This window comes from Equus przewalskii, chromosome 9 (assembly GCF_037783145.1).
Source record: "Equus przewalskii isolate Varuska chromosome 9, EquPr2, whole genome shotgun sequence".
NCBI classification, from domain to species: domain Eukaryota; kingdom Metazoa; phylum Chordata; class Mammalia; order Perissodactyla; family Equidae; genus Equus; species Equus przewalskii.
The window spans coordinates 57702640-57725338 of NC_091839.1; the positions used below are offsets into that span (position 1 = coordinate 57702640).

At 37.3% G+C, this 22699-nt stretch overlaps 1 protein-coding gene across 1 annotated transcript in view; it reads right to left on the reverse strand.

Moving 5' to 3' along the window:
* Positions 1-530: 530 nt before the first annotated feature.
* Positions 531-22699, reverse strand: part of SNX3 (sorting nexin 3) — a 42263-nt gene continuing 20094 nt past the window's right edge. The window contains exons 2-4 of the mRNA XM_008520661.2: positions 9825-9920; positions 2889-3013; positions 531-1266 (exon numbers count right to left, since the gene is read on the reverse strand). Coding sequence (XP_008518883.1) covers positions 1161-1266; positions 2889-3013; positions 9825-9920 — 327 coding nt within the window. The 3' untranslated portion in view covers positions 531-1160. The remainder of the gene's footprint in view (positions 1267-2888; positions 3014-9824; positions 9921-22699) is intronic.

A 22699-nucleotide genomic window follows, 5' to 3' on the forward strand; every position in this document is an offset into this window, starting at 1 on the left:
ACAAGTTAGGCTGCAAGGAGTCACGGATTTTCTGGTTTCTTATCATTTATACAAGTCAGGCTAGAACACTGTGCCCTTCTCCCTTGGTTAAAGAGGATAAAGTGTGCCACTATCCCAAGCCAAATGAAAGAGAAAACACGAATCTGCTGACTAAGAAAAGGCTTATTTCACCTTTGCTGAGTTTGTTTAAACAAGTCACTCAAATTAACTGGGAAAAAAATTCTTCTGAAAAGTAAGAGGCATGGTATTGACTTAAAAGGCCCTTTAAAAAGAATGACTTGAGATGCACAAAGTGCTTCATAAAGACTCAATAAGCTTTAAGGAATGCTTTATTTAGTACATCACTTTTTTTGTTGTTTAAAAGAAAATACCACATTCAAAGGGTGGTGGCATATTTGATATCACCACTGTTTAAAGAGGACTGGAGTTACAGGAATGAGAAGTATATAATTAGGAAATAATCCTTCTCAATAAGTAGTTAAGTTGGAAAGCCATAAAGGGAAAAAAGAAAAGCCGGAGGCAACACGATCTGCATATCAGAAATGCATTTTTATTTTTATCTGAAAACAACTTAAATTTTTAGACAAATGATTTTAGTATATAAATTTGATTTTGTTTTATACAGAATATAAAGATTTCCCTCCTTGATCTTCCAGATGAAGGGAGCTACTCTGCACACGAGTGTGTCTCTTACATGTAGGGTAGGGAACCAATGGTGTAGTGCTCCTACACATAAATCAGGTCATGTGACATCACACATTAAAAAGGGGATAAGAGAAATATTCTAGTTAATCAGATTCAAGAAGCAAACATGACACAAAAACTGTGCAGATAAGACCAAGCCAGTAACTTTAGTTAGGACACTGCAGGTTATACTGGAATAACAGGTTTGTGAGGCTATAGTGTGCACCACATTCAAACAGCACAGAGAGCTATTTCTACAGAAAGGCCAGAATGAGGGATTTTCACTAAAGCAAATTAACTTCTTGTCAACTGCCAAAACAAAACAAAACAAAACTGAGCATATGAGTGTTAGTATACTGAAGGCATGTTATACCAGTTTCTGTGCAGCATGCTTACAGCTAGTTAGAACTTCTTCACTGGTGCATATGAATCATTAATAGTCACGGAAAGGTTTTTTTGCCCCTTCTCACCAAATTTCAGGCATGTCTTATTTTAGATGGAGTATAGCTTTTATCTATTATTTCATCCTGTAAAAACATGTGAAGACAACGTTCATTTTGTGCCAGAGGATGACCAGCGACCCTAGAAATAAAAAACACAAATTTAGTCCGATATTTTATAAAAGTGGGAGAGGAGGATCAAACACATATATTAAGGGTAGGAAGCATGTACAATTTAGTAACAGTAAGTGTTATTCTGGACTGCCCATAAAGCCATGCTCTGTCAACTAATAGTATATTTTCTCTCCCTTGGTTCACCACAGTAATTTAGAAAACATTTAATCACTAATTTAGCACTGCTTCTGGCATATGTATCCAATTAGCTTCTTTAAATATTAGTTGGTATATTAACAAGAAACCTAAATAAATTTTAATGTTAAAAATGAAACACATAGGGCCGGCTCAGTGGCACAGTGGTTAAGTTCGCACACTCTGCTTTGGAGGCCCGGAGTTCGTGGGTTCTGATCCCAGGTGCGGACCTACACACCACTCATCAAGCCATGCTGTGGCGACATCCCACATACAAAACAGAGGAAGACTGGCACAGATGTTAGCTCAGCAACAATCTTCCTCAAGCAAAGAAGAGGAAGACTGGCAACAGATGTCAGCTTAGGGCTAACCTCACCAAAAAATAACAAGAGAAACATGTCCTTGATTCTAAGAATCCATTTTAAAGAAGGAAAACATAAGATTAGAGATAGAAACACACTGAAGTTTAACAAAAGCCAAAAAAACCTAAGAAACAGGCACAAATGTCCAGTTTTGTTTTTGTTTTCTTTGGTTGCTTTTAAAGGTTTCCATCACAGACTGAACACAAGATCAGACTGGGCAACCAGACTTCTCAGAATTGAAAAACATCTAAGCCAGCACTGCCTTCTCCAAAAGGATAGTATGTTCATAAAAAGACAACAAAGGTTGTGTGCTACAGTAGATAAGTAAAAGTTAAAGGCTTTGTACAACTTTCCCTTGTGTTTACCAGTCACGGATCTTCAAATTACTAGATAAAATTAAAGTGTTGCTAATAAGTAAGTTCACATAACTATTTCATTAGGATTTGACTTTATTTGGTTAAATTCAGGCCAATGCACAATTACAGTGAGCTCCCTCCTGGCATAACTCTTATTACTTTGGCTTTTAAAAAAATGGTTCTATTTCACATAGGAATAAAATTAAAAGCTAGAAGTTTTGGGTTGAGTTTATTAAGAGTTTCTAAAGCAAAAGATAAATGATCCCAAGTGTTCTCACATTTTCAAAGGAATACATTTTGCCATGAACACCTTTACACAAGACATGCTGATAACACCTCCATCTGCAATCAAACAAAATGACTGCGAGTGCATTGTAAGTTTTATTGTTTATGCTAGAACATATCTTAAATCAGAAAGAATCATAAGTACAACTGTGTTTTTTAAATGCTGTAATTTTAAGTGTAATTTGCATAAATTAACGAAGAAAAACAAATACAAAACTTAGGTCAACACAAAGATACTCATTTCAATCATTCAAGTGTGTTAATATTTATCACATGATGTTCAACTTCTTAGATACTTTTACTTTGTTTAAATGATATAAAAGTCAGTTAGCAAATGGCCAAGAGGAAAAGCTATATTATGGTTTAGCTTAATATCTAAATTACTAGTAGTCACCTAAAGTCGTCTCAGAACACTATTTACTCTTACACCTCGAGGAACAGAAAGCACTTACTTGTTTATAAACTGCTCCAGCCCTTGCTTCCTTTCTTCAATAAAATTGTCATCAAATATTCCATCATCTCCTCTAAAAGGAAGTTGACGCAAAAATGCTTTCCCAGGGAGTGGGGGAACTACAACCTGAAATATAAGGAAAGAAAGTTCTTGAACATGCTGACTGGGCTGTGAAAATTACAAGCACGACATGAAGACAAAGTATATCTTCACTTATGAGAGCACCACACTCTTAAATTACGTCAAACATGAAAAGGGAATTGGGGCCAGCCTGGTGGTGAAGCGGTTAAGTTCACACGTTCTACTTTGGCAGCCTAGGGGTTCTCTGGTTTGGATCCCGGGTGCGGACATGGCACCACTTGACATGCCACACTGTGGTAGGCGTCCCACAGATAAAGTAGAGGAAGATGGGCACAGATGTTAGCTCAGGGCCAGACTTCTTCAGCAAAAAGAGGAGGATTGGCAGCAGTTAGCTCAGGGCTAATCTTCCTCAAAAAAAATTTAAAATTAATAACAATAATAATATATATATATATGTGTGTGTGTGTGTGTGTGTGTATATATATATATATATATATATATATATATATATATATATATATATAAAAGGGAATCAGTAAGAACACACTGAAAAAAGATTCAATGTTTTGAAGGCATGATAACCAAATGCAGAACAGCCCATCAGACCAAAGCTCCACAGTGGTGGAGTCCATAGCTTAATTTTCATTTTTCCTGGATTTACCAAAGCACAAGTATACAAAAAGAATACTCAAGCAATACTGAAATAAAGGTTACCATGCCCTTCAGTTTTGATGCCATCTGGGGAAGACAATGCTTTATTGTAACTGCAGAGATCAAAATCAACTCGATTAAGTGAAGAAATAAAATAGTAACAATGTTCTTTCTGGCACAGGCAGCTACGAATTCTGTGGTCAGTTTTTTCCATCTCATACCATCTGCATATAGTCTTTCCTACTTGTTTGAGGTGATGACAAAATAATCGATAACTCTACTTGTTGCCACTCTTCCATCTCATAGGCTAAGAAGCATGTCAACTTTCTCCCACATCTGCTATCCTATCTTTCCCCAAAGACCTGTCATTCCTTTCTTCCCAAGCTAAAGGAACACCCCAAATATTCTCCTTCAAAGCCTAACCCATCCTCTAGGGTCAACTTATACTGATCTCTCTCCAGAAATTACTTGGAGCTCAAATATTTGTTTGAATTAAATAGCACCTAGCTACTTATTTCACAAGGTAGTTTGGTTTCTCTATCTTAGGGTTTCTCAACACGGTGCTGTTAACATTTTGAACCAGATAATTCTTTTTATGGGGTGAGGAGGGTTTCTTGTGCACTGTAGAATACTTAACAGCATCCCAGGCCTCTACCCACCAGACGCTGCCAGTAGCACCCCTGGTTGTGACAATGAAAACCTTCTCTAGACATTGTCCAATGTCTCATGGGGGACAAAACGCCCCTGGTGGAAAACCACCAATCTATCCCATTAATGCCTTCAAATCAAGGACCCTGTCTCAGGCTTCTTATGGTTATTTTAAGAAAAGGTGAGCATATACCGAAGCTCAAATATCTGTGAAACAACTAACCACTTAGCTGAATCTTTATCTTACATTAAAACAGAGGAAAGGTGTAAGCAAACAATTCACACAGGAGAAAGATAAACAGTAAACACCAGTAATACAAACTATACACATTCTAAAAGAAGTAAAACTTCAAACTCTCAGTACAGAGTTTCTCTCCCAAACAGGGTAAAAAAGAGAGAGATCAACACGACTTCATACAGATTAGGAAAAAACAAAGGGCAAAAAAGAGACACGAAACCAAATGCCCAACCAAAACTTTATAATTCTTTCCTAGATCTACTCTCCCCAGATGACTAATGATGAAGACCTACAGATTTATCTCCAGAAGTCTGCTTTAGCATTCTTGATTCTCTCTCCTGTTTAGCATTTGTCAAGTTGAGAGTTAAAACCTATAGGGACCTTACAACTGAGATCAGGGATCAGGACCACCAACTGAGCTCCAGTAGAATGGCTATCTGATGGGTAGGTAAAAATATCTGTATCTATAAAGCTATTATAAAAAAAGGAATCTAGAACGAGTGCATTAAATAAATGACCACCATTAATTCAGGGCAGAATTTAGCATGAAATTGAAGATTTAAAGATTACTATTATTATCATCTGTAGAGATACATTCTTCCTAACATAACATTCAAAATAGTCATTGAGGGGCCGGCTGGGTGGCGCTTAGCAGTTAGGTTTGCACGTTCCGCCTCGGTGGCCCGGGGTTCGCCAGTTTGGATCCAGGTGCGGACATGGCACCACTTGGCACGCCATGCTGTGGAAGGCCTCCCACATATAAAGCAGAGGAAGATGGGCACAGATGTTAGCTCAGGGCCAGTCTTCCTCAACAAAAAGAGGAGGATTGGCAGCAGATGTTAGGTCAGGGCTAATCTTCCTCAAACAAACAAAAACAAAAACAAAAACAGTCATTGAAACGGATGGTGAGGTTGTAGGCAATAGGATTAACAATCTACAAAAGCCATGAGTGGCCTGTCCAGCTAAGATTCCAAACATCCTCTTCAACATCAAATTATTTTTGCTTCAGCAGTCTGAAAAAATCTAGTTAGACTTCTCACACCAATTTAAAAGTCAGATATGTGAGTGTGCCTGCAGGGAGAGAAGTAGACAGGAGGCTGTTTGGTCTGGATAATCTAGTGAAAGCATACTGAAATAAAAGCCAAAAGATTTAACCATAATGACCAGTAAACACAATAAGTGTCACCTACTTCCTAGCCTACCATAATTGATCTTAGTTAAAAGCACTAATATATAAATAATAACCGATTGTTTTTAGCAATACTGTAATATAAGTACAACTTTCACATAAACCCCCAAGATATTTAACTGGTCTAATGTTAAAAGTGAAGTACTGTGCTTCAAAGGACACCATCAAGTGAAAAACAATCCACAGAATGGGAGAAAATTCTTGCAAATCATATATCTGAGAAAGGACTTGTAAGAGTTTTTTTCTATATTCTAGTTACAACTCAATAATAAAGACAAAAAACTCAATTAAATGGGCAAAGGATCTGAAAAATATGTCTCCACAAAAGATATATAAATGGCCGATAAATACATGAAAAGATCATCAACATCATTAGTCATTAAGGAAATGAAAATCAAAACCATATTGAGATGCCACTTCACACATACTCTAGGATGGCTACAACAAAGATGACAGATAATAGTAAATGTTGATGAGGATGTGGAGAAAAGTGAAACCCTCATACAGTGTTGGTGGGAATGCAGACATGGTACAGCTGCTTTGGAAAACAGTCTGGGAGTTCCTGAAAAGGTTAAACAGAGTTATTACATGACCCAGTAAATCCACTCCTAGGTATATACCAAAGAGAACGGAAAACATGTCCAGACAAAAACCTGTACATGAACATTCACAGCAGCATTATTCACAATAGTCAAAAAATAGTGAGGCCAAGCCCCATGGCCAAGTAGTTAAGTTCGCGTGCTCCTCTTTGGCGGCCCAGGGTTTCACCAGTTCAGATTCCGGGTGTGGACATGGCACCGCTCATTAGGCCATGCTGAGGTGGCGTCCCACATGCCACAACTAGAAGAACCTACAACTAAAAATACACAACTATGTACTGGGGGGCTTTGGGGAGAAAAAGGAAAAATAAAATCTTAAAAAAAAAAAGCAGAAACAACCCAAATGTACACTAACTGATGAATGGATAAATAAAATGTGGTATACCCATACCACAGAATATTATTTGGCAATAAAAAGAAATGAAGTGGTAATTAATGTTACAGCAGGATGAACCTTGAAAATACACTCAGTGGAGGAAGCCAGACACAAAAGACTATATATTCTATGTTTCTATTTATATAAAATGTCCCAAAATAGGCAAATACACAGAGAAAGGAAATTAGTGGTTGTCTAGGGCTGGGTGAGGAGAGTTGGGGAGAAACTGGGAGTGACTACTAATGGATATGGGGTTTCTTTTATGGAGTGATTTAAAAGTTCTAAAATTGACTGTAGTAATGGTTGCACAACTTTGTGAATATACTAAGAATCAGTGAATGGTACACTTTAAATGGGTGAATTGTACGTCAATAAAGCTGTTATTAAAAAAAGTGATATATACATTCATCAAATGTTTATTAAACACTCCAGTGTACCTGTGCTATGTTAAGCAAAGCCTAAATCCTAGCAAGACACTTCTTCCTGTAAGTCAGACAGAGAAAGACAAATAGTGTATGATCTCATTTATATGTACAATCTAAAAAAGTTGAACTCGGGCCAGCCCCAGTGGGCTAGCGCTCCACGTCAGCAGCCCAGGTTTGGTCCCAGGCACCGACCTACACCATTCCTCTGTCAGTAGCCAAGCTGTGGCGGCAGCTCACATAGAAAAAGAGGAAGATTGGCAGCAGGTGTTAGCTCAGGGTGAATCTTCCTCAGCAAAATCAATGAATGAATGAATGAATGGATAACTAGATGAATGAATGAATCAATCAATCAATAAACAAATAAATCAATAATAATAAAAAAAAGTTGAACTCACAGAAACAGAGAGTAGTAAAGCAGTGGTTGCCAGGGGCTGAGGCTTGGCGGAAATGGGAGATGTTTGGTACAAACTTCCAGTTATAAGATGAGTAAGTTCTGGGGAACTACAGTTAACCCTATATTGTATACTTAAAAGTTGATAAGAGAGATCTGAAATGTTCTCAACACCAAAAAAAAAAGGGAACTGAGATGACAGATGTATTAACTAACCTTACTGGGGTAATCATTTTACAATACATACATCAAATCATCATGATGTACACCTTAAACTTACACTACGTTATTTGTCAATTATATCTTCCCTATGGCCATAAAAAGTTTCTTCTTTGTTCCTCAAAACTTTCCTAACTTGTTTTGTTTGTTTGTTTATTTATATCTTCTTCTCCCCAAAGCCCCCCAGTACATAGTTGTATATTCTAGCTGTGGGTCCTTCTAGTTGTGCTATGTAGGATGCCATCTCAGCATGGCTTGATGAGCGGTGCGATGTCTGCACCCAGGATCCGAACTGGAGAAATGCTGGGCTGCTGAAGTGGAGGTCATGTACTTAACCACTTGGCCATGAAGCTGGCCCCTGTTTTGTATATTTACATCTACAAACCATCTGGAATTTATATACAGTGAGTTATAAACCTTTACTCCCAAATAATAATAGCCAAATGCTTCAACCCCATTTACTGAATATAAATTCCTTTCCCTGCTGACTGACAATAGTATTTTTGTTATGAACTAAATTTCCAATAAACACATGGGTCAGCTTCTAAATTCTATTACATTACGCTAACCTATTTGCCCACCCCTAAAGCAATACCACGTTGTTTTAATTGCTATAGCTTTAAGATACACTCTGATGTGTGCAGGTGCTCAACACATGTTGAAAAGATTTTTTGGCTATTCTTAAGCTTTCTCTGATTCTAAAGCTCATATATAAATCTGCAAGTTTATAACGAACCCCACTAAGATTTCTACCAGAATGTTATGAGCTTACAAATAAGAGACATTGCCTTACTTCCTTCAGGTCTACTGCTAAAATGTCACCTGAGTAAGGCCTTCCCTTGACCATCCTATTAGGAGTAGCTCTCCTGACACTCCCTATTTCCCTTAGTTTAATTTTCTTTTTCTTACAGCATATCACCATCTGAAATACTATATATCTTACTATATTTTCTGCTTTCCCTCCACCACTCCCCAACTTACCCAATAGAATGTAAGCACCCTAAAAGTAGGGACCTTAATTTGTTCACAGCTCTAACTGTAACTCATAGAAGACATAGAATGAGCTCTCAAATGTTCATAGAGTAAATGAATCTTCAAAAGTGAATATTCCAAACCAGGAATGTAGTATTTCTAATTATTAAGGTCTTTGTCTTTCAGTGAAGTTTTAAAGTTTTCTTTACATGGTTTTTAGATTTCTAGTTCTATGTACAAGATCTTCTTTTGAGTAAAACTGTTTTTCCTTTACATTTTTGATGGAATGCTATGATTCGCTTATGTTGCTCTTGTATCCAGCCACATTTATCAGGTTAAGAAACTTCTTCTTCCATTTCTAGCTTATAATGCTTCAGAAACGAGCACAAGCTAGTCTTACCCTACTTCAGGGCTCCTACCATACCCACTTCTTTTCTACTACACTCTAGTCAAAAAATAAATTTCCATCATTCTAAGCATACCATGCCCTTTCATGACTCCACACCTCTGATGTCATTCTGACGTAGCGCTGAAATAGGGAACACTAGGATGAAACCTTGCTCTAATTTGCTTTGTAGCTAAAGCCACCAAATTTTCTTCCAAGAGAAAACAATTCTTACACCAAGGTATATAACACTGTTTAAAAATTGTAGGTAGCAACCAATCAGTATCAAAAAAGCTGAAGAATATCAGCACATATCACACAGTAAGTACTCCTTTATGAAACTTTTTATATGCACATGTGTGATGATGAAAAAATGTATTTATGATAAGTCAGTAAAAAAACTTGAAATACACTGACATATGAGATGTACTGAGGAAGAGAAACTTGGCAAAGCGTGCAGAGTGGGCAATGTAGAATAGAAAGATGAGGAAAAGGAAGGAATAGCAAGAAAGTTCTAAGAAGTGTTATCCAGTATGAGTCAGCAAAGGTCTCAATTGGGCCATTAACGTAGACAAGAGAAGGAAGAGAGTTCTAGGAAAAGCTACAGACTTCCCCCATCTCCTATGAAATAAGGTGAAATTAAACTATTTGAAAAAAAGAAGTTTGCTTTTACCCACTTTATTCAAGGTAAGTTTCCTGAGAGGTCTTAAATATTAAAATTTGGAATGTTTTGCTTTAAAGTCGCCTTACAAATAATTCTTACCTTGCTCTCTCTTTCTAATTCACTTCGCAGCCATTCAAAGTCACTGTATCTTCTTCTAACAGTAGATTCTTTCAGCTTGAAAATAGGCAGATTTGTCTGAAACAACAACAAAATCCTTCCTAAGTTGAAGCATGTTACAGGGATTCCAAAACAGGGCGGGGGGGGTGGGGGGAGGATCTGTTCGTCAAAGTGCTAGCACGGCAAGCCCAGTTACCTTAAGATAAGAAAATCATAGAGTTATTAATATGAAATTTTACCTCTAACAAAATACAACTTGGCTAACTGTTAAAAAGTATGATATTTACACTAGAGAGCAACTTTTAAAATGCACACGTGCTTTTGGATGTCATTCTGAAGGAGGCTAGTTACACAAATACAGGTCATTTTTTTTCTATTTCAGCGAGTAATAAAAATGTCCTATAGAAAAGGGGTGAGATAAAACTAGCTCTGATTGCTATCCCATTTAAAAAGTACTTAGTATGCAATGCTCACGGGGGAAGAGATCTCACTACTTTGAAACGAAATACAAAATATTTTATTACGACTAGATCAGATGTTTCACAACTAAAGAAATGAATAAAGGGTTAGTCTTCATGGTCTTTTAAAAAATGCCAGAAAAGAGGAGTGAAGGAGTGCAATGTTGCATTCTTACAACTTGTAGGAAACCAGGAGTCATGCACATTAGATCAGGTTCATAGATCCAAAGCGTTACAGGCTGGGGGCAGTTTAAGAACTGAAAACATGGAGGCCAGGCCGGTGGCACAGCGGTTAAGTTTGCACGTTCTGCTTTGGCGGCCCAGGGTTCGCTGGTTCTGATCCCAGGTGCAGACACTGCACCACTTGGCAAGCCATGCTGTGGTAGGCGTCCCATTTATAAAGTAGAGGAAGATGGGCACAGATGTTAGCTCAGGGCCAGTCTTCCTCGGCAAAAAGAGGAGGATTGGCAGCAGATGTTAGCTCAGTGCTAATCTTCCTCAAAAAAAAAAAAAAAGAACTGAAAACATATGCCCAGCGCTTTGAGGTGACACTGGAATGGAAGACTGTTTATTACCAGACTGTGAAGACTACTTCTGTCAACTTCTAAACTTAAAGTAGCAGGAAAGATTTCTGTTATCTTTTACTGATCCCTATAAAATGAGAAATTATACCACCAAATCCAATTTAAAATGGTTTATGACTAAGGACTATTAGCCAAAGCTGTATACCTCCATGATTTTATCATCAAGAACAGATTTTAGGGGCCAGCCCGGTGGCATATTGGTTACGTTTGCACACTCTGTTTTGCCAGCACAGGGTTCGGATCTTGGGCGCAGACATACACACTGCTCATCAAATGATGCTGTGGTGGCATCCCACATTCACAAGAAAAAAAAAAAGAATTAAAAAAAATGTTTTAGAAGATTTTAAAATGCATCTAATGTCATAAGGTTTACAGGGGACAGAAATGATCTAACACAATTAATGCCATACCATACTGAAATGCTATTTAACACTATATACTCTTAGATTATATTTTGTCCTTAATTCAGTCCTTGTACTCTTAGAACTGCAAACTGTTTTCAGCTGAAAAGAAAAAAGTTAAGTGGCACCAGAAGGAAAAACTGGCTTCTTACTTTGTATACAGGGACATCATCATCATCATCATGTAAAATTCACTCCTAAGAAAATTCCAATCATTTAAACTTAATGGCACTGGTAAGTAATTGTCATTCCGCAAAAGAAAAGCTTTTTATTCAGGACTTTTAATCCATTTTGTAGTGGTCTCAATTTTTTCCAAAGTGTATTAACTTCTCTATGTGTATACCTTACAGCTTCGAATCTTCTACAAACACTATTGGGCATAACACTGTATACATTTCAAGCATGAAACCAAATCTCACAAGAGGTTTAAAAGCACTTGAATTTTCTTTCCCAGGTAACCACAACATTTGTTCATTGTATTAATGACTAAGAGCAGAATTGCACCTAACAAGACTCTTATTATACTAAAAGTCAAGCTTATATTGAGAGACGCCGGCTTGCTGTACAGAGGGGTATTCTCATTCCCCACAGGGAATACAATCAAGTCCCCTGGAGAGCAGGATGATAATTCCCAGAAAGAAAGCACTGGATTATTTCTCTCTAATTTCATCCATTGGCTTCTTAACCAAGTTCACCCTTCCGCATTAAAATATTAAGTCTTTGTAAGTGTCTAAAGATAGAAAGGCCTTTACAGAATTGAGTGTTTTCTGCAGGTGAGATTTTACATTTCGAATTCCCTCCTCTCAAATTACTTTACAAAAGGGATTAGCTGCTCTCTTTATTCAATATGTTAAGATCAAGCCTGTGAAAAGAGTTCCCTAAGAATTTTCATACTTCTGGGCACGGAAGTCTCTAAAGTTAATCTCTGAAACAACATATCAAGCTTACAGGTACAATGTTGAGGGAAGAGTGCCAATTCAGCTCAACTTACCTTCCATTTTCCCTTTTGAACTTTTGACACAATCGTGATTATATCTGATTCACTTTAATAGAAGGGGAGTGGGAGGGAGAAAAAGTCCATTCTTTTCTGTGATTAGCTAACAGTTTGATAGATTAGCAAAAAAGGCATGGTTAGTTTAAGAAAATTCTTTTATTCAGTTTTCTCAGCTAGCTATGATTTCTCCATATGAGGACTGCTTTAGAGTTCTGATAAGTCACGTCAAGTAATTCTTAATATTATCTGCCCACTACATTTAGAGAGTGGTAAGTTTGCCTGTTAACTTCTTCCTGGTCATCACAAGGAGTTTAAACTCAACTTGATCAAAATACAAATGAAAAACGCCAAGGTTTTTTTGTTTAAGCCACTGAACTATCACTGTTGACTACAAACTCTTATGACTGGTCACTTTCAACTTATTTAACCCTTAAAAAATGTTCTATTTCAGTTTTCTAAAGATAGAAGAGTAAGGATTATTTTTTTCTTAGAGTTTTGGGAGGATTCAACTATAATGACAGTTTGGGAGCATCTATAAAAGGGCATAGAGCTGGATAAGGAGGGGAATATGATGATGAATAAGATGTAATCCTGACCCTTATGAAGCTGATAATACATTACGGAGGTTAGAAGATAAGCGTATAAAAAGTTAAATTTACGTGGTTAAAAATATCGTACTATGGGGGCCGGACCAGTGGCGTAGTGGTTAAGTTTGAGCATTGCACTTTGGTGGCCTTGGGTTCACACGTTCAGATCCCAGGCATGGACCTACACACTGCTCATCAAGCCATGCTGTGGTGGCATCCCACATACAAAGTAGAAGAAGACTGGCACAGATGTTAGCTCAGCCAACAATTTTCCTCAAGCAAAAAGAGGAATACTGGCAACAGATGTTAGCTCAGGGCCAATCTTCCTCAACAAAAAACAAAACCAAAACCAAAAAAACACTGTAAACAAAAACAAAGCTGAAAGACCAAGAATAAACTGTAGACAAATATTTGCAACATAAAACAAAAGGATAACCTTATTAAAATGTAAAGAATTAAAAACCAATGAAAGATAAAGATGAATAACCTGACAAATAAAATAGGCAAAACACAGAAAAACTAGTGGCCAATAATGTTCAACTTCACTCACACAAGAAATGCTAGTTAAAACAGTAAGATCCCATTTTCTTTTTTTTAAAGACTGGCACCTGAGCTAACATCTGTTGCCAATCTTCTTTTTTTTTTTTTCTCGTTCTTCTTTTCCCCAAAACCCCCCAGGACATAGTAGTATATTCTAGCTCTGCTATGTGGGACGCCGCCTCAGCATGGCTTAATGAGCAGTGTCATGTCTGCACCCAGGATCCAAACCAGCAAAACCCTGGGCCGCCAAAGCGGAGCTCGAGAACTTAACCACTCGGCCACAGGGCTGGCCCCGCCTCAATTTTCATTTACAACACCAGCAGGTATTAAATTTTAAAACCCAGTGAGTGAGGGGAGAGAGAGAGGGGTGCTAAAAACTCCAGTGACGGGAGTGAAAACTGGTACAAGCTTTAGGGAAGGCATTTTGGTGACATCTATCACTCTTTTAAACGCATTTATCTTTTGAGCCAACGATTCCACTAGGAATTAATCCTACAAATATTTCCATACATACAAAAAGATATTGTGGCATAGAACTTTACTTTAGCCTTGTTTATGGAATAGCAAACAACAACAACAAACATAAAACGAAATATTACACAGCTTTTACAACATATAACTTGGCCATAGACCGGTAAAGAAGCCAAACTGAGATGTGTTAAATACAATAAGTTTCAGAACAGTATATAAAGTATGAACCATTTATATGATTTAAAAAAGAATAAAGAAATTGACAATTGATTTGGCCAGTATTCCTTTAACAAATGGAGTCAGCCATTCTAGAGGAAAACAGTTGAGAATGGTGAAAATAGTGTGAACCACACACAAAAAAGTAACACGTATATTTAGGAAGTAATTCATGTACATTCTAGAACATAGGAGATGACTGGAAATAGAAGTGAAAAGGTTAAACCATGCCCTAAACATCTGGCTAAGGTATCTACCTGTGAGCACCAGGAGTTAATAACATCTCAACAGGAAAATATCTTTGAAACAGAAAATGGAACAGAGAAGTTACCACAGAAGTAGAAGCTACAGATTATGACAGATTAGCTACATGTATATGTATGGGGCAGCACTAAGAACAGTTGGTTTTATTCTCATCACAAGAAAAAAATTTTTTTTCTAACTATGTATGGTGATGGATGTTAACTAGACTTATTGTGGTGATCATCTTGCAATGTGTACAAATATCGAATCATTATGCTGTACACCTGAAACTAATACAATGTTGCTTGTCAATCATACCCCAAAAACTAAAAACAGTTGGCTCTGGCTCGTTCTGCTTGAAGAATACGGACAAGAGTCACACTATGGAGGCAAATTATAGGAAAAATTCCTTAAAGGTTTTACTTTGGATCTCATTTAAAATGCTTTAGAATTGTCCAGAGAGAAATAAAGTGCTGAATTCTGAAATTAAATGTAAATCAGACCAAATATGGTTAACTTACTTTAAGATGACTAAAACTTTTGAAACTTAAACAGGATTTAGTATTCTCTCATCCTGACATTTATATTTTCCCCCTTCCAATCTCAGAGATTCATTCCATATAAAAGTACGCATTCTCTAGTGTTCTATATTACAACGTAGTTAACAGCTCAGTCTCTGTCTAGGTTCAAATTCCAGCAATGCGACTTAGCTATGTGACTCGGGCAAGTTAATCTGTTTCTCAATTTGATCATCTATAAACTTGGGATAATAGTGTGAAAGTATATTGAAACACATGGTTTAGAAGTTAAACTAACCTAGATGATTCCTTTTCTAATACTTGTGAAATCAGACAAAGGATAATTACTTTGAAATAAATTAGATTTGTAAAGCTGGAAGGCCATGTTCTTGTAATCCCATCTCATACAGTTGGTGTAGTGATTAAATGAGGTAACACATATAAACATGCTTAGAGCTGTACTTAGCACACAATAATTGTACAGTAAGTCTAAGTTATTTCTTTTTCTTCCACTACCCCGTGTCTTTTTTAAACTTAGCAAAAACTTCTAATATTATAATACTCTCTTATTTGTTGTTAGTGCCGCTGAGTTAACTGCAACTCCAAGCAACCCCGTACGGAGCAGAACCCTACCCCGTCTTTTTACACCATCCTCTCACCTTCTGGCGTCATATCAGACAATGCTCTGCTGCTATTCACAGGGTTTTCATGGCCAATTTTTTCGAAGTGGGTGGGCCAGGTCCTTCTTCCTAGGCTCTCTCAGCTGGAAGCTCCACTGAAACCTGTCCACCATGGGTAACCTGTTGGTAGGTGTGGTTCCCTGACCGGGGAAATGAACCCGGGCCATGGCAATGAGAGCAATGAACCTTAACCACTAGACCACGAAGGCTGGCTACAATACTCTCCTATACCTTTAACCAATTGTTATTACTGTTACATTTGCTTTGTAAATCTTTTACACACAGTTATTTTTGCTGAATCATTTGAGAGTAAATTGCAGACACCATAACCCTTACTCCTAAGTAATTCAGTGTGCACTTCCTAAGAAGGACGTTCTCTTATATAACCATGGAACAAGGAGCAAATACAGGACATTTAACACTGATAATACAGTCCATATTCAAATTTTACCAGCTGTCCCAATAGTATTGTTTATAACTTTTTAAAAACCAGAATCCAATTAACACTCAAACACTGCCTCGTTTTCTCTTTAGGCTCCTTCAATCTAGAACAGTCCTCCTGCCTTTTTGCCATTCAAGATGTTGATAATTTTAAAGCGTGAAGGCCAGGTATCTGAGATACACTACACACTTGAGTTTGTCTGTTTCCTCATGACCAGTTTCATGTCATGCATTTTTGGCAGGAATGTTCCTAATGGCAAAAATGATGAAGCCTTCTCAGTGCATCACATCAGAAGGCACATGACGTCAGTCTGCCCTGTTACTGGATCACTTGGTTAAGGTGAGGTTAGCCAGATTTCTCCAACGTCAAGTTACCTTTTTCCTTTTTATAGTAAGTTTTTTCTTATTCTTGCACTTGCCCTTCATAATAAAATGTAGCGCTGGTTGGAATTTACTCAAACTTAAAACTTACAGAACTGTCAGAGCACATAATGAATTCTGCTTCTTGCAGAATTTTTAGGTGCAATGATCTGCCTGACTTTAACCATTAGGAGAGAGACTGGCTTATTGCAGGAAAGCCCTACTACTCTCTGCTAAATACAGTGTGAACATGCAGATGTATAAGCACATTACGTTCACAATTTGCTGATTTGGTAAACAGATTAAGAAGAAGATTTATATTCTCCTTGCTAGAATGAAGCCATGGATATTTGTACCTGCCCTAGGAGAAATTCAGGGCAATTCTCAAGCTCCTGTGCATCTTGCCTTTTCTTTTCCAAGAGGAGAGTACTCTGGGTAGCTCATGAAAAGGAGATGGACTAATAACATAAGACACCTGGGACAGATATTCAGAAAACTAGAAAAGAACAAGACTAAAAACCTGAAGAGAACTGTTCAAATTATTTGGTTGCTGCTTATTTGTTCTAATAATATACCAGAAACAAAACTCCAAAGGGCTGAAATGTTATAAGAGATGTCTGTATGCCTGAGACTCTTAAACTGCTATTTACATAAAAGACAAACCAGTCATTTCCCACAAGGATTTACTAATCACATAGGGTAAAATCATCAGGAATCCAAACGGACACTATATACTAAAGAAGAGACTTTTGAAACCATGGTAGAGAGCTCTAAAACAAGTGCTCCCTTCACGTTTAAGCAGAGGAAACCGCCACATTATTGGTCTCCAAAAAGCTGGGTCTTACACACTTACATAGGCTGACCTATTAAAGTCAGCAGCAGCTCACAGATACTCTACACGTAACCTGATTATCACTGATAGCCAAGCAGAAAACCAAGCCTCAAAATGTGATCACCTGAAGGTAGCTTAACAATAGATATTAGAAAAATGTTTACTAGGTGTTTCTAGTATTTCTTCAGATAGTGTCACATGTACATTTGAAAAAAGAGACTGGCAACGACATCAAAAGTATACTCAATAGACCATACTCTATTCAACCAATCCTAAGAGATGTAAATGGATGCCCCACTACAGTTCTCATTAAACGGCTGCATTTCTCCAAATATCTACATCTAGAGATAAAGGATAAGCTGAGAAGTGCTTAAGCTATTACCTCGCCCTTCAGTACTTTTGATACTTGTTTTACCCAATCTGGAACAGCATGAATAACTGGAGATATGGTTTATAACCTAGATGAACTCTAAATATGGCTGGGAAGAAGTCACTAAAGTGAAGAATAAGCTTTCAGTCTGGAGAACCTTTGAAATGTAGATTGTCACTAAGCCAAGGTATTTAGTTTAGTTTCTTTATTTTTTAAAAAAAAGTAAGGACATGGCCTTCCAGTGATACAATTTCTCATTATTTTAAAAGAAGTATCCTTTATGGTATAATTTCCAAAACAGTAGAGAAGAAATTATCTAGACTTGTTTAATGCATATACCAAGTCATTCCATACACTTTTCCTACTTTATCCATATTCTTCATTTGTGAACTGGCAACAAGACTCACTTGCAAGCTCACGCCAAGTTCTCAATGAGCAACCTTTAATGGAACTGTGCAGTAACAGAACATTTACGTAATCCTACAGGGTTCTGCTGAAAGAAAACTGCCTATTAATACTGTAAGACCTTTTCTGAACAATTTTAAAAGTGCAAAACTATTTTCGCTATCTTCCCACCTTGCCTAATCATAAGAATCGTCTCAATAGTTTTAAACATACAGCCACTCCCACACACCCCAAGTGCCACCACCTAGACAATCTCAGAATTAGTCTGGGGTGGAATCCGAACATCAGTATTTTTAGGTGATTCTAAGGTGCAGCCAGAGTTGAGAACCACTGCCCTAGACCTGCTAAAGGTGGAACAGAATAGGGAAGCTCAGGAATCTGTATGATCACCAAGCGATTCCAGTTTAGATGGCACAGATATGGGAAATAATACCTTACCTTCTCAAGAACAGTGTTTCGGAACTAACACTGTGAAAATATTGGACTGGAAATGGGACAGAAAGTCATTATTAAAACTATGATGTGGAAACCCAATAAAAGAATTAGTTAAGAAGTTCTAATTCAGTAAGTGTATTCTGAACTTCTAAATATGCAGTATCAGGCACATATGGACTACAGGGATCTAAAAAAGACATCCTCCTAAACAGAGATTTACAGCAGGAAATCAGGGTGGGGGGCTGGGGAGTGAGGAAGGGGGAAGCAAAGAAGTCTTCCAAGATTTATTACAGGTAGCAGTTACAACCATAATTCATCATAGACCTTTACTGCTTAGATAAGGGTGGAAACCTGTACTAGAGAAATCAGGGTAGAAATAAAATAGATCCAAAACATATAGATATAAATATATTAGGTTAAGTCTGCATGGCAGACTTATAAAAAAGTATCCTTACAATTAAAAAACAGAATAGTATACGTTCATCTGTCGATATTTCATTTTGATATGTATTCTTTCAGGCTTTTTTATATATACAAACTTTATTTTTATTAAATATACTTATATTATTAGCTTCTCACTTAATATTGTTAACATGATTGTATACAGACATCATCTCTGTGAGAGGTGGTGTATTACAATGGTTAAGCACACAGCTCTGGAACCAGACAATCTGGTTTTAATCTGAATTCCTACATTAACCAGCTATCTGACCCTGGGCAAAATGCTATGGATGAGAGCTAGAGGAAGACTTGATATAGATCCAGGGAATACATTTGCCTTAGGACAAACCCCTAAAAGTGAAATTACTGGGCCAAAGGCTATAAACGTTAAGGATTCAAAATGTCCTCCAGAGGGGCTACTCCACCATCTATTGAGGAGGTACATAACTGGAGAAGGCTATGACTTTGGTGGCCTACAACAGACCATGCTTCTCAGTATCTTTCTGTCTCCTTTCCCATGTTGTCCGGCCATGTGACTGCCGTTGATCAATACTATATTAGCAAATATTGTGAACTGGGGCTTGTCCTCTTGGAACATTTATTCACAAAGACATTCTCTCTTGGAACCCAGCCACCATCACTCTGTTAGAATTCTAGCTATCCACATGGAGGAAAACTCAGGACCTGATCAACAGCCCCAGCTGAGCTCCCAGATGGTAACCATCACCAACTTGCCAGCCAGCCATATAATTGAGTCATCTTGGAAATAAATCCTCCAGCCCCAGTCAAGCTGCTTCCAGCAGTTATCAAGGAGAACTGAGATAAACTGTGCCCTGTCCCCTCTAAGACCTGACCAAACTGAAGAACTGTGATAAAATGAATATTAACTGTTGCTGTTTTAAGTCACCAACTTTTGGGGGTGCTTGTTACACAGCAATAGGTAACAGAGTAAGTAATTTGACATCGGTAGAATTATGCTGAACAAGAAACAGATTGACAGGATAGTATTTCACATATAAAAACATGGTATCTGAAATGCGCATGGACTTTTTAAAATTTGTATCTCTTTGCTGTTTACTTTTTTGCTTCCTTATCAGCTTCTGATTATGTTTTAAGTAGGTGAGGTTCCCAGAACATCCAAAATGGTTAACTGCTTCTGGATTACTCAGCAAAGGAAGTGCTCCTCCATAACTTAAAGGCTGATAAAATGAGCTGAACTGAAGTTCTTCTACTCTAAACGAAGGTAAGCTTCTAAAATAAAAATTGTGATTTAAAACTGAGCTGCTTTCCCTGTAATAACTTGATAAACCTCTAAGAATAGATAGTATGAAACAGTTTGCCACCTATATTATAAAAGAATGAAGCTGAGGTGTTTTTTAGAAGAATGAAATATTATCTGGAAAACTATAAAAAACAAGGGGAAAAAAACAAGGAAAAGGGTGTTTAGTGTGAGTCTTAAATCTCTAAGACATGCGTGATACCTCTATTAATAGATTCCTTTCTCTTCTAGTCAGAGTGATTAGCTATAATAAGAGCAACCAGACAATGATATTAAACACTATATGCATGCATGCTTTAAATTTAGATTGACAGTGCCATTACACTTAATTCATTTCATAAAGCCCCACAAAAAGTGACTATTGTTCTAATAACCTGAAAGCAGTCAAATCACTAACACAAAATCTTTTTATTAGAAAGAGCAAGCAACTCTCTGTTGTCTAAGACTGCTCATAATAAACCATGGCTAACAGCACAGGTCACAAGAGGAGCTGCAACTTGTCATCAAATGTTTCAATACATTACTAATTAGGTCAGCATAATTAAAAAAAAATTTCTGGTCAGCATATCCTTCTTAATTGTTGGGTGAAATCAGTGTGTGAGGTGGGGCTGGATAGCAGAGTTTTCTGGTTCTTTACCTCATAATTTAAGTTCTTCCTGAATACTCTGTCTAGCCTCTTTTCTCCTCATACTTCCCCTTCCTTGCCCTCTCCTCTTTGTTGTGAAGTTTGTAACACAAGGAAATCATTCCAGATCCTTCACCTCTGGCCCCCAAACCCTACCTGCAAGTATGGTAAATAAGACATTTTCAGTCATGACACTTAGAAATATTAATTATGAAGTCTCATAACACATTAAACTGATGTTACTTAGAATATTAATAAGTATACAGCATAAAAAGCATTAATTGAGATCTACCAGGAACACTAAGTATATGGGCGTGGTCCCTGATTCAGCAGACATTATACAGACCAGGATAGGTCAGAGTAAGGAGAGAGAAATTAAGGATGCTGGAATACCATGGCGGGAAGTTTCTGTATGACAGTACCCAATCTGGGGAGTACAATATTACGATAAAGACATGTATGTACAACCTTTTAAGCTTAGAGGCTTCAAAGCTAATAGAAAATTTTTCTAAGTATACTTTTCTGGCTGCTTACACCATTACATATCAAAAATTTTCAAGTTTAGATGTTCAACTTTCTGGATGAAGAGTTTAAAGTCCTCCTTTCCTCGGTTCCCCTAAGATATTCAACGTTTTAGTCATTAAGGTTGCATCTCAGAGAGACACTTAAGGTTCAAAAATTATGTCACTTTTAGTGGTGGAAGTTCCTGACATGTTACATTGTTGGGGAAATAATGCAAGTAAATATATATGAATACATATATTCATTCACTACTTCCTTCGTATGATTGTAGATTTAGCATAATAGGAGCTAATCACAAATTTGTGACACTATTTCTGATTCCTAGAAACAGCAGGGAACAGATAAATTAGTCAAGCAGACCCGGGAGTTCAAGTCCTCCTCTGGAACTCATTAACAGTGTGACCATGTCAATTTACTTTCATTCTCTAAATCTGAGTTGCATCATCTTTAAAACGAAGATATTGCCACTCACCTCAATAATTAAATAGGAACTATTATTACTTTACACATATTATCACTTATTGGATACTTAGTGTAGGGCAAATACTATGCCACATGTCACATTTAATCCTCTGAAATTTCATTTTAGGTTGAGGAAACTCAAAAAGAGGAGTTAGGAAACCTACTCAGGGTTAGTCACATGTCTACTAAGAGACAGAGAGAGAATTCTTACCCATGTTTGAGTTCAGAGTTCATGCTTTTAAGGCACACTATGGTTACAGTACCTGACCCAAAGCAGATATTAAAAATAAAGCATAAAACTCTACTAAGCATTTAATAAATGTCTCAACAACTACTATGTGCAAGGAGTTAAGTAACAGTTGGCTAAGAGGCTTTTAAAAACATTTACCCATTGCATTAAACGTGCTTCTGAGCACCGATAAGTTAACATTAAAAGCATGAGTGAGACGTTTTCTCTTCAAAATACGGAACCTAAAAGAAAGGTATAATGTAAAAAGGTAAGGGTGAAGCTGCTGGACCAGTGGAATGAGGAGCTTGGAAAAGTCGCTCTCAAAAAGCCAATGATAAAACTAGACAAACCTGTCAAAAACAACCATATGAAGACTCCGGAAATTGGCCAAAAACATATAACAAACTGAAAAGCATTTATTCAAGAAAAGCTACTGAATGTCAGGTAGGAAACAGTAGAAGTCTGCAATATTTTAGTCATCTCCCATCAGCTCCATCAACGGTAGTTTTACCAGTGTAGGGCAAGCTGTGAAAACAGGTACCATCGCAGGTAGAGGGGATCACTGATTAAGAGTAGAATGCACAAAAGTTCAATATGCAGGGGTATTGCTGAGAACAATAGTGATCTCGTGGCAAACAACTGGGGAAGGACAATACTGCAGCAGCCAAGGCTGCAATACGGATTGGGGCAAAAAAACAAAACAATAAACTTGCCAGAAGTTTAGCATGGATATCCTGAGAATGGCACAGCCATGATGGGCCTTG